The sequence below is a fragment of the Zingiber officinale genome, chromosome 6A (assembly GCF_018446385.1).
Source record: "Zingiber officinale cultivar Zhangliang chromosome 6A, Zo_v1.1, whole genome shotgun sequence".
Taxonomy (NCBI): domain Eukaryota; kingdom Viridiplantae; phylum Streptophyta; class Magnoliopsida; order Zingiberales; family Zingiberaceae; genus Zingiber; species Zingiber officinale.
In genome coordinates, this window is record NC_055997.1 from 14,603,020 (window position 1) to 14,616,654 (window position 13,635).

Consider the following 13,635-nt stretch of genomic DNA (forward strand, 5'->3'; position numbering starts at 1 on the left):
CATTCCTTGACATTCTTCCCCTAGCTTAGGTTAACCCGATAACCTAACTTGGGTTCTCCAATAATTCTCCAATGAACGCTCTCCCCTTTTTGACACACATCAAAAAGAAAAGGAGGGCATCAAGGTCAAGAGTTTCTTCCTAATGAAAGTCTCATACCTTTCATTGAAACTCTTAATTTCCCCCTTGATACTAAACTCAACAATCAACTTAGTGATAATCCCATATCACTAATCCTCAAAAGTATTTTGGAGTAAAAACTCCCCCTAAAAGTCAACTCCCCCTTGACAATTAGGTAAAACTCCCTATTGACCATTGCACCAACAATGTCTTGGAGAGTTTCAAAACTTTAGAAATCCACAAAACCCAACTTCCAGCTGAAATTTCAGACCAACAGCTGAAAATCAGAAACTGGCACGCACTGATCGGTCCCCAGACCGATCCACGCTTTCTGGATCTCACTGGATCGGTCTGCAGACCGATCCATGCTTCACTGGATCGGTCCACAGACCGATCAGGACTTACCTGGATCGGTCCCCAGACCGATCCAGACTCTGATAGGCAGATTTCTGAAATTTCCTTTCCGAAATTCAGAAACTCCTAGAAAATTCCAGAAAATTCGAAAAATTGTGAAATTTTAAGGATACATTCCTCATAACATATACTATCATGGAAAAATAGTTTTCTATGAAAATAACTTCCATTTTTCAATCTTGATACAAAGTTCAAAAACTTTGAAATAGTTCAAGTTTAGCTCAACTTTGTATCACTTTGGTCAATGATGAATGCTATCACTAGGAAAGCTTCATCAAGGTTTTCCAAATCAATTTCAAAATGATTTTAAACCTTTTAATTTAGGACCATAATCTTAGGGCTAAATGTACATGACTTGTACACTAGCTTTCCCTATGATCCTCCATTTCTTGAATTAGGCTCATCTAGGTACAAAAACTATGCACCTTGATCCTAACTCATGATCCTAATATCTCACATACATCTAAAGTGTATCAAACACATCCAAGTCAATGTTGATGTGAGATATGGGTTTAGGTATCTTAGACTAAGGTCTCATGCATTTTCTAAACACAAATTTGATCTCAATATCAAAATGTGTTTTTCATCCTTAAATCAATTTCATTGATTATTAATGCAAGAGATGATGACATGGCATAAAATTTGAAAACTTAAATAAACATGACATATAGATAACCTAAGCATTATCATGACATTTCAAATGATAATAAAATAAATATGATGTCATGGCATGGCATATGGCAACCAATCATGGCAAGTTAGCACAAATAAAATACCTAAATTCCCTATCTAAGTATCCTTAGCCTTTGCTAACTTAAAATCTAACCCTAGATTGCCCATATATCCCTAAGAGAAAACCAAAATCCCAATTATGGTATTTCTCTAGGTTTTCTTAAATTGTGCCAAATAAGATTAAAAATGAAATTTCCAATCTTTAGGCACATTTAACTCTTCAAAGGAGTAAATGATAATTCCATTTCATTTTCAAAAGTTCTCAAAACCTTGAAAATGCTCCTTGAGTGTCAATTTCCTCAAAGTTGGGTTAACTACCCTTCTTATTGGAGTTGACACTCTCTAACCCATTTATGGGGTAGAGAAGATGCTCCTAGGAACCCAATACCTATTTGAGCTCATTGGGTTCACTAAATATTCACTAGGGATGACTTCCCTAGCAACCCTCCTAATGACCCTCTTAGGCTTTGAAGCCTTGGTCATTTGGGTCTCGTCAAGGTCAACTATAGGGGTGACTCCCCTTGTAACCTTGGTAATGGTCTTCCTAGCCCTAGGTTTTGTTCCATAATCGAATGGAACATTGTGGTAAGTGGGCTCGACCATTTGGGACTTAGGTTTGTGACCCAAACCTTTCTTGTCCTTGGACTTGAGTTTTTGACTCTTAAACCCTAGAGATGACTTCTCCATGTTTTTAAGAGCCTTTTCTAAATTATCAAGTCTTGACCTCAAGACTTGATTTTCTCTCTCTAATACCTCAAGTTTTAATTTGTCATTTTCTCTTGAGATATTCCTAGGCATGTGTCTAGTCTTCTTGGGATTTCTACCTAGGTTTTCCTTAACTTTAGAAGCGTTAATCCTAGGGTTGGTATTTCTAGTGTTATCCTTACCTAGGCTAACATGTTTAGCTCCTAAGCACATGTATTGGTTCCTAAAGTTAACATGCTTATCATTATTAACAATTGCAACAAAACTACTAGCATGAGTTTTATTAGAATTGCAATAATGAACCTTAGAGGTTACCTTAGGGTTTGCCTTAGCTCCCCCTATCGTTGTGCCCGGTCTCTTGCCCTTGTGAGGTTGCCTCCCCCTCGGACAATGGCTCCTATAGTGTCCCCTTTGCTTGCATTGGAAGCACACGATGTGCTCCTTGCCCTTGCGTTTCGGGACTCCGGCTTCCTTGACCTTTGGCGCCGGTGGAGTCTTTCTTACCCTCTTTGGACACTTACTCTTGTAATGTCCATGTTCCCTACACTCAAAGCACATAATGTGTAATTTAATTGAACTTAAATTGCTTGAGTTACCTAGGGTTGAGGGTGGAGATGAGCTTTCTTCTTCAACCCTTCCGAAGGTGGAAACTTCTTCTTCTTGCTCCGAACTTGAACAAGAGGAACTCTCCTCCTCTTCTTCCTTGGATGTTGAGTAGCCCTCAACTCTCAATTCGCTCCCTCCATGATGTGAGCTACTTGGCTCACTAGGCTCCTCTTCATGGCTTGAAGTGGAGCTCTCCTCATGAAACTTGGCCAAGTTGTTCCACAATTCCTTGGCGTTGTTGTACCTATCTATCTTGCACAAAACGTTATTAGGTAACGCAAATTCAATAATTTTTGTTACCTCGTCATTGATTTCGGATTGTCGGATTTGCTCTTTCGTCCACTCCTTCTTCTTGATAGGTTTTCCTTCCTCATCCATCGGAGGGGAAAACCCTTCTTGTACACAAAACCAATTTAACATATTAGTCCTAAGAAAATACATCATCCTTACCCTCCAATACATGAAGTTGTCGTGAGACTCGTAGAAGGGTTGAATCGTGATATCTTCTCCATAGAGATCCATCTCTAGCCCGTGCTCCCCCGGGTGTTGATCCGTCGAAGAGCGGCCTCGCTCTGATACCACTTGTTAGGATCCTTTGTACGGCTAGAGAGGGGGGTGTGAATAGCCGACCCCAATCTTTCGCGTTTCTTTCTACAGATCAAGGTTAGCGCAGCGGAAATAAACAAAAGAAACGACAACGGAGAATAGCAAACCTCAAACTCGTCGATGTAACGAGGTTCGGAGATGATACTCCTACTCCTCGGCGTGTCCGTAAGGTGGACGAAACCTACCAATCCGTCGGTGGATGAGTCCCCGGAAATCCGGCTAATAGATACTCCTTGTGGGTGGAGAAACCTCACCACAATCTTTGCAACAGCAATAAGAGTACAAATAGGAAACAAGAAAACAAGAACAGAAATGTAAACAACACTTGCTTGCTTTCTTGAAGTCAGCAGGAACCCTGGTGAAGCAGCAACTTCTCGGATCCAAGCCTAGCTAGAAAAACCAGCAGTAGGAAGAAGCTCACGCGAAGCTTTAGCACCCAACGAGCTCAACAAAGCTCAGCAGGAAGAAGAAGCAGAAGCTTCAGGCCTACGAAGAAGAAGAAGGAAGGAGAGAAGTCCAGCAACGAAGCCCTGGACCCCTTTATACCTGCGAAGAAGACAGCGAAGAAAACTAGCCGTTGCGTCGCAACGGCTAGAACCCTGATCGGTCTGCAGACCGATCAGGGAAGAGATGGATCGTCACTGATCGGTCTGTGGACCGATCAGGCTCTGTCCTGATCGGTCCCCAGACCGATCCCAGCTCTCCCAGCTCTCTCGCATTCGTCTCCTGATCGGTCGTGGAGACCGATCAGGCATACACCTGATCGGTCCCTGGACCGATCAGGAGCTTCTTTCTTCACTTCTGATCGTCGCCTGATCGGTCTGTGGACCGATCAGGAACTCCACAGTAGGCTACTGAGTGGAATCTGATCGGTCACCAGACCGATCAGGAAACACTGAGTATCACTGGATCGGTCTGCAGACCGATCCAACTCCTAAGTTTAGAGTGTCCTTTCTAACCTAGTTCGGAGAATGAGCTACCGAGCCCTCTCCGACTCCATATGCCAAGCTTCACTCACTTGGACTTCTCAACACCAGATGTCCGATCACCCTTGATCTATCTGGATTTTCCCTTGCCCGGCTTCACTTACCAGGACTTCCACACTGTCTAACATCCCAGTTAGGACTTTCTCACTGCCTGGCTTCACTCACCAGGACTTTCACACTGCCTAACATCCCAGTTAGGACTTTCTCACTGCCTGGCTTCACTCACCAGGACTTTCCAACTGCCTAACATCCCAGTTAGGACTTTCCCACTGCCTGGTTTCACTCACCAGGACTTTCCACCTTGCCAAACTCCCTGTTTGGACTTTCCCCGTGCCAAGTCTCCATACTTGGACTTTCCGCGTGCCAAGCTACCTGCTTGGACTTTTCCCCGTGCCAAGTTTCTGTACTTGGACTTTTCCAGTGCCAAGTCTCCATACTTGGACTTTTCGCGTGCCAAGCTCCCTGCTTGGACTTTTCCCGAATCAGGTCAACCTTGACCTAAGGTTGCACCTACAATCTCCCAAACACCTATTCTTGTCAAACATCGTCAAACATCAAAACACAACTCGAGTCAGGTCAACTCGAGTCAGATTAACCAGGTCAACCTTGACCTAAGGTTGCACCAACACATTTGAGCAGAGGATTATTAGGGATACAATCAAAGTCCCACATTGAAAAAATATAGAAAAGCTCTAATACCATTTGTTGTGCCCAAAAGTATGTAAAATATCTCTATTAGCATAGAGACTTTTGGATAGAGATCAAAAATAAAGTCATGAGGGTTTCAGTCAAAAGTAGACAATATTATGTTAATGTGGAGATGTGTATTTCTTTTGGAGATGTGTATTTCTTTTAGATACAACAAATGGTATCAGAACCATGATCCAGATTATATGCCATGTGAGATGACTTTGAATGAAGTTATGGGAGCCCTGAGTAGGTCAGGGTGATCGGATGCTTGCGGGGAAACCCGGAGTAAGTTAGAGTGATCAGATGCTCACGGGGAGGTCTGGAGCAAGTCAAGAGTGACTAGATACGAATCCTTGAGAGGAGACTAGAGCAGGTTAAGGTAAGGTCAAGATAACCAGATGCTTGCAAGGAGGCTCCGAGTAGGTTAGGGTGATCAGATACTAGCGAGGAGGCCCGAAGTAGGTCACTATGATGGAATGCTCGCGGGAAAGCTCAAAGCATATCAAGAGTGACTGGATGCAGATGCTTGTGAGGAGGCTCGGAGCTTGTCAAGGTAACCCGATGCTCTTGGGGAGATCTGGAGGAGGTCAAGAGTGACTAGATGCTTATGGGGAAGGCTCGGAGCAAGGTAGGGTTACCGGATACTCGTAGGAGGTCCGAAAAAGTTCAAGAGTCACCGGATACTCCGGGAGGAGGGTCATGAGAATAATGGTTGTCCTTTATTTGAGTGAAGGATTATTGGGGATACAATGAAAGTATCACATTGGAAAGATATGAAAAAATTATGAGTTTAAAATGATGTAAGATATATTCATTGGTATGAGACCTTTTGAGCAAAGTTAAAAAATAAAATCACGAAGACTTAGATCCAAAATAAACAATATCATGTCATTACGGATATATGTGAATTCTTTTTGGACACAACAAGAAGCCAGAGCATGTGAGAGGGAAGAGAGGACATTTTCCTCCACTACACAAGCCACCGTTGAAATTGATTCCTGGAAAAAATGTATGGAATCGTCGAGAAGTATTTGAGGGACATTAAAATGGATAAAAATAGTGTCCACGATGTCGAGCTCGTCAGCGAACCGACAAGTATTCTTAAAATCCAACAGCTATTAGTAAATTTTGTCGATTTGGTATCAAATGAACTTCCTCCTGGACTATTACATGAAGCTATTATAAACTCGAGGACGAGTTCTTTTCAATCCTGAATGACTGAGGATCCTAAATTTTTTTAATTATTTTTTGGTAATTTTCATTTTGTAGTATTTAAAGTATTTTTGATATTTGATGTATTTAAGGTAATTTCTATTTTTTTTAGTTTTAGTCTTTTACGAATTTTAGAATCGTAAAACTTTTTTCTTTTTGTTAGAATTTATTTTCTTTCTTTATCCGTTAGGAATCGTAATATATATTAAAATTTACATCCTTTTTTCATATTTTCAGATCTAGAGTTTATATAAATATCTATTTAATTATATGAAAATTTAATTCTCGGCTATTAATAAAATTTTCTTTTTTAAAAAATTTATATGACAATGATTATCTTATCCTACATCAGTCTCTTGGTCAAAATTAGGCATTAGCCTCTCTGAGTCTCGGCCATAATCAGGCGTTGCCGAGGAATACCGTTTGATTTTTTTTTTCCCCTTTTTATTGTATATGTAAACTAAAGATGGATTTCTTAACTACTACGCATAAATTTAGATTATATTTAAGGTAAAATATAATTAAAATGGAAAAAGACCTTGCTAGATATTTTTCCAATTAACTAAAAAGGAAATAAATTTAACACAACTATAACAAGTCATCTTAATTTTCTAAAAAAAAATAAACATACGGAATTAGAAACAGTTCAAATCAAATATAAATTTAAACAGGAATTTATTTTATGCTATTCTAAAAATAATTTATAAAAATAGAATATTTCCTTATTATAAATATTATTATACTAATAATTTGTAACGAATTAATAAGACAGATATCGATTTTGATTTATTCACGAATATTAAAAAGGGAGACGAAGAGGGGGAACATCCAATTCAATTCGCTTGTTGCCGCCGCCGTCGTGCTTCACCGCCACCATCTCTTCCTAGATGTCTACTTCTTGGTCGGAGATTCCTACAGATCTCTTATACTTAATATTATCCAAGCTCTCGATCCACGACCTCTTTTGCTCCGCCGCCGTATGCTCACATTGGTCTGCCGTGGTTGATAAGGTCCGCCGCAGCCCCGGTGATCAACTTCCTCAAATCCCATGGCTTGTGCCGGAAGAGCAATTCCTCATAAATGGAAAATCTAACAATCGAAACAACTACAACTTCTTCAGCTTAGCTGAGGGCCGCGTGTATGATATCCCGAGCCCTTCTCGCATCCTCAAGGATGTCGTCGGGTCTTCCCATGGTTGGCTCATAACCGTCAGCGATGTTAGTGTGCAGCTCCTGAACCCTATCACCCGCGCGCATATCAACCTTCCTAATCTCCCCACCGTGGACGACCGGAATTTGGAGGCCGTCAAGGCGGTGTTGTCCTCGGATCCCTCCAGAGGTGGAGATTACTTCGTCGCCTTTGTGTTCTTCTGCCCTTCTACGCAGAAAGAGTTTTTGTTTTTTGTTAATGCAGAGGATGAGAAGTGGAAGATGATAACTGGAGGTGATTATTACTATGATGACATAGCCTTTCACGGTCGTCACAAGAGCAAGCTCTATGTGGTGGTAGGAGATGATGAACACGACGAAGTGATGGTAGTGGCGTATGATCTCATCACGCCGGATTCGACTCTGACATCGACGCCGGTGGTAGGTCTGTCGGACATCATTTCGTATTTTGATATCGTCTGGTATTTCCTCTGCACGTCTTCGGATGATGATCTACTGCTCACACGGATCATGACGAAAAAATCAAAAAAAAATATTTACGAATTGGAGGTTTGGAAGATCGATACAGAGAAATGCGTTATCAGCACAATGAATAATTTGGGGGAGTATACTCTGTTCTTGAGCGCGGCTTCTTCTCTTTGCATTGATACGTCTTCGTTGCCGGATTTGAAGTCGAACTCCATTTATATCTCTATTGACTTGTATAGTATTGGCATTAGTGAGAACTGGATTTACAGCATGGAGGACGAAAGGTTCACCTCATTGAGTTTGCCGGCATTATCATATCGAAAGCGACGACGGCGGTGGCGGCGGCCAGTACTAGTTTGGTTTGCACCCAGTATTGCATTGAATGCGGATCCAATATTGTAAACTTAAAGCTTTCATTTTTTTTATATATATTTTTTCTAATATTAGGAATTGATTTTAATTATTGTAGGATTATATAAACTCATAAATAAACATTTAATTTTGAAAGTATGATATTGAATATAAGAAATTGTTGTTCTATTTTTTCTCTTTCACTTGTTTAAGGTAATGCTTGTTTAGGTTTCATATCTTAGGTAACCTAGATGAGTTTATAGCCACCGCAATCAATTATTGAGAAAAAAAGCTTCTAAATCATCATAGACTCTCATTGTTAGACCTTTAAATGAAATAAACATTCATGAATAAACTTAGTATTCAGTTTGATAAAAATCTATTTAATTATATTCGTTTGATATATACAAAATTAATTAAATGGACATGCTTGAACAGCTCGGTTAACTAAATAAATAAGTTTGAATGCTTATATGATCAGTTCATTAATGTTCGTTAATGAATCGTGTTTATCAATAAAACTTTTATCAACTTGCTAAATAAATAAAGAAACTTCCAAAATGAACAAATAAATTTATATTATCAAGTTCAATAATTAATCAAACAAGCTTAAAATGTAAAAATTTCAAACAATTAAACAACCTTAAATTGAGAGCTTGATAACATCTAAATGAAGTTCAAGTCAAGCTCAAACCAAAATTTTGCTCATAAAAAAAAATAAGTCAAGCTTGAAGAATTATTTTAATAGTTTGGTTCATTTTAGATTCGACTCGACTTAATTTGTTACCTTATCAAATAAGTTTGAACATCAGAAAGCTTGGCTCAACTTGGCTTAGTTTAACTTGGCCTGTTTACCGCCATAGTCATCGTTGGCTACTACAATCAACTATTTGAAATAAACTAAGTAGTGAACCTTCCCCAACTCCCAGCTTTAGGAACTTGCTATCTGCAAAGGGATTTACTAAGAAAGTTTGGATCTCAGCTTAGATGTCATCGCATTAATGAACTCTTCGGCAGAGGCAGATCTAGAAATTTTATCAAAGAGAGGTAAATAACCAAATATCACAAATATATATATATATAATATAATATAATAACAAAAATTATGCGTAAAATTTTCATTAATTATAATTTATGTGTAAAATTTTTAAAATACAAGGGTGTTATAATAATTTTATATCTCATGTTTGAGGTCTTGAAAGTGCCAATTCATATTCCTCTTTCTTAAATATAGTTTACAAAAAACATTCTCGACCTTTAATTTTTCTATGTATTCTACTTCTGTCGCCGTCAGGCGATAGTCTGCATCTTTCGCCGCCGCATCTTCTCCACCACCTCATTCATCGTAGCATTGGTGCCCTCTCTCTCAGCGTTGCATCTCGTGAACACCTCTGCGATGTCGGCGGGCATCATCTCCACCTCCGCTAGTTACACCTGTACCAATTCGCCCCCGCCTCCAACATCCTCAGGTACGCCTTCCCTTCTTCCAAGTATTTCCTTGCTAAGATTCAGAACTCAACCGACCTACAATACGAGAGGTGGATCTTCCGATCCATCCGCCCCGCCCGAAGCAACGTGTCGTCAAGCTGCTCTAGGTGGTTCGTGGTGAAGATCATGTGTCGCTCTCCAATGCACGACTACCAAAGCCTATCCACAAAATTGAGCATGCTAGAGAGACTCAAGTATAGTAGTTTCATAAAACATGAAAATAGTTGTTGCTTGAGCAATTGTAGTAGATAAAGCTAAGAATACCGAGATCCATGAATGAGAACCAGATCTTTAGTCATCTTCCCAGATTTAACAAGCAGCTTCCAACTTTTCAATGAAATCAAGCAGTCTGTCGTTCTCATCTAGATTTGCCCTTACAAATTAGCATAAGGTTCCAAATGGTTCATTCATTCCTTAAGATCGATGTTCTTGGGTCAGTTAGACCAAGCAGGGGTTGTGCAAGCTGAACAATTTCATGTATAGGAATATTTTGTCGTTATAAAAATTATTTCTCATTACAAGGTTGTAAACAAGCCGAGCCGAGATGAGCCGAGCTTTGGGGTTGATCATGTTCGAAAGTGGTGAAGGTTGTTAGCTGGGGATGTGGCTCTGATGTTGACCACACGAAGAGTCCTCGCAGTCCTGCAACACAAAAAGCGTTTGTGCAGGTTAGTGAAGGGATCCCCGGCGTTAGCCCTCCGACTCTCGAGTCAGTATGTGGTTCAGGAGAAGAAAATAGTGGAACCTATAGCAATGAGCGTGTGGGGATATAGAGCATCGCATACCTCCTCCTGTAGATGAGGAACCTCTTTTTATATGTCACTGTTATGTCTATGAATGTGTCCCAAAGCAATACAAGGAAAGAACATACCATAAAGTGCCTTTGACACCTTTCCTTAAAAGAGTGTGCAAATCTCTATAATTGGACACGTTAGAAGCTTTTAAAGCATGATTTTCCTATAGGATATTCTCTGTCCTCTTCAACACAAAGTTCCAAAAAAGAGTACGGAATCGTAGGCTCATGGGGCCTGCGTTAGGCCGACCGACCATCACTCAGAAAGCTCGCTAGCACGACCTTATAGAACGCAGCAGCGACTCGTTCTTCACCCGCCCTCTCTGTTTTCTTTTAAGGCATAACATGCCCAATCGGTCCCTAGGTCTGATCGGATAAAGCAGTGGGCAAGGTAAATTAATACTTAGTTTCAAGACTTATTTGTTCATCACGAAGTACGACAGATCGAGAGGCCCGATCAGATACTCATGTCCCATCGGCCATGTGACCAACTTGGACACACCCCTATACTATTGTCGGTGCCTTTAATATCTTCTTGGCTTTGATTGTCACATCAATCGGTCTTCCCTATTTTGACTCATATTTTAGGGGGAGGGGTCCACCTTTATCGCCGTATCACAAGCCTCCTCTTTAAGTTTAGTCGAAAGAGACTACAAGTCTGACTGACTAGACCTTTAGTATTATTTGCACCTTTCATTTCCAACAGGGGGCTTTGTTTACTTGTTTGTCGCTCGACTTTACTTCCCGACCGTGGGATCAGTAGTACGCGGTCATTCGGCTTGCAAGTCGACTATACTTAGCTGTCATCACCCTATGCTTCTTTTTCTCAAACATCTCTTAATTCTCCATAGCGCCTTGGGCTTATGACCGACGTCATCATAATTTCTTGGAAATCAATCAAATCCCCCGTCATTAATGCGAAGCATGCTGAGCATGCTTTTTCATCATAAACCTACTGATTACTTCCATTCATCATAAATGCAACTTGTGATTAACTGCCACATGTCATATTCTCATGTCGTCGAATGTTCGATGTGGCAGGTGACTGTTCGGATTTGATGTGATAGGTAACTGTTAGGATTTGATGTGATAGATGACTTTTTGAATTCGACAAACTAAATTAAATCTCTTTTCCCTAAACCCTTGATCGGACGACCACAAAAAATTGACCCTAGGGTTTTTAAGGCTTTCGTTTTCCTTTGCACTATGTTACCTCTGCTTTCGCTTTCATCTTCTTCCTTTCCGCTCTCTGTTTGCTACTGCTAATGATCTATTCCTAGTAAGTTTCATCTTTCTTCCCTCAGCTTTCAATCATCCTTCTTTTCCAAGGTCATTTCCCTTTCTCCCTCTCTTACTGTCCCCGATTTGTGGTATACTTCCACTTCGTCCGACTTTAATGACGATGAAATGGATCAAATGAAACTTAGGTATCACATTCTCTCTTATTATCAATCGGCATCCCCTCTTCTTACGATCATCCCCACACCTCTCTGGCTGGCTTTCTTACTTTTTTTAAGGACCAACTTTATGTTGGCTTCTGTTTTCTGACATATCCTTTTTTCTCCGAAGTCCGTAAATATTTTCATATTCCCTTCAGTAGCTAGTTTCTGACTCATTTAGGCTTTTGTGTGGGGTTGTAGTACTACTCTGACTATATAGGATCCATTTACATCCATGCATTTTTCATTATTTTGATTACCCAAAACTATCCGAGCAAGGTGTCTTTCTTTTTTAAGCCTGAGTGGGTGTCGTGTACTTCGATAAAATACATTCCTCTAACAAGGGTTGGAAGTCTCATTACTTTTACCTCCAAATTCCTAATCAGGTATCTTTCACGACCGGCTAGCAGATGGAATTACTAAATTCTCCCGAGCTGGGTGAATATAGGCAGAAGTCGATCTACCTCCAAGCCACCGTGCAGCTGACCGAGCTGAAATATCACATCCATAAGTTGTTGCTTGAGGGAGTGTTGTATATGTTCGAGTTGAGCCCCATTCGCACTCGGCTACCTGACTCCTTTGGTGAGAAATTCTTCCCTCTGTTATTTTGGATCTAACTGATTTCTTTTAATTATTTTAGCTAAAGTCATGTGGAAGGCTTTCCTGAGTGACTCCACCAAGTTAGCCGATAAGGAGCTCAAGATTCATGGAACTATCGAGCTGGAGAGCCACGGACTCTTGCCAATCGGACCCTCCTTGATGCGAGTCGGGCGGCGTGGAGCGATGCCAATTGAGCCCTCTATGGGGGATAAATACACAAGTTTAGGATCAGTTTGAATGATAAGTTTCGATAATTGGGAGATTGTTGGAACTTTTTAATGTTAGGAAAAGGGGGAGAAGTAAGGTTTAGTTAGGAAAACCTTGAGTGTTTTGTGTAGGGGGAGGCTTATGATAGGTTCTTAAAAATCCCTGTGGTAAAATCCTAGCTCAATGGGAAGCTTAGGTGTAGGGGGAGCCTTGTGATAGGTTCTTAAAAATCCCCGTGGTAAAATCCTATCTCAATGGAGTGCTTAGGTGTAGGGGGAGCCTTGGGATAGGTTCCAATGCATGTTTGCATTATCCATTCAGCAGTGTAAGTCCAAGTGTGTAGCCTTGGCAACGTAAGTCCAATTGGCAGTGTAAGTCCAAGTGTGTAGCCTTGGCAATGTAAGTCCATTCAGCGGTGTAAGTCCAAGTGTGTAGCCTTGGCAGCATAAGTTCATTCGGTAATGTAAGTCCAAGTGTGTAGCCTTGACAACGTAAGTCTATTTGGTGGTGTAAGTCCAACTTGACAACGTAAGTCCATTATTTTTAGCATATTTATTTGCTATTTGTTTTCCCTAACTTAAACATATTGCCAAACATCAAAAATGAGAGATTGTTGGAGCAATCCCAATGGTCTGTGAGACCATGTGTTTTGATGTTTGGGCAAAGAGTTTAAGTTAGGTTCACTCTTGTATTTGATATGTGTATATGAGTGTGAAGGTTTGTAGGATACACATATGACTCAGGTTGATGGCTTCGGGTCCGGTGAAGGATGGAGAATCCGAGGGACCGTGGACAAGGCAGCAAGGACAAGGGCCGAGGAAGCGACTTCGAGGCATATGCGAAGGATAGCATTAGGACGAGCCGCAGGCTTAGGTGCATCCGAGGGACGAGAGCCAAAGAAAATAGGCTTGAAGGCAAGAGGTCAAAACTACAACGAAGAGTCAAATGAGTCGTGAGGGTGAGAGTCCGATTGCTAAGAGATTATACTCGGGTATCATTCGATTGGTAGTTACATCAGTCGATCGATGTAGCCGACTGGGAGCAAACAGAA

The 13,635-nt window shown here is 40.7% G+C and overlaps 1 protein-coding gene across 1 annotated transcript; it reads left to right on the top strand.

Annotated features, from left to right (window-relative positions):
* Positions 1-6,956: 6,956 nt before the first annotated feature.
* On the top strand, positions 6,957-8,108 carry LOC121994633 (F-box protein At2g05970-like). The gene has a single exon (XM_042548599.1). It carries the CDS (start codon positions 6,957-6,959, stop codon positions 8,106-8,108), a length of 1,152 nt encoding a protein of 383 aa, XP_042404533.1.
* Positions 8,109-13,635: the final 5,527 nt, after the last annotated feature.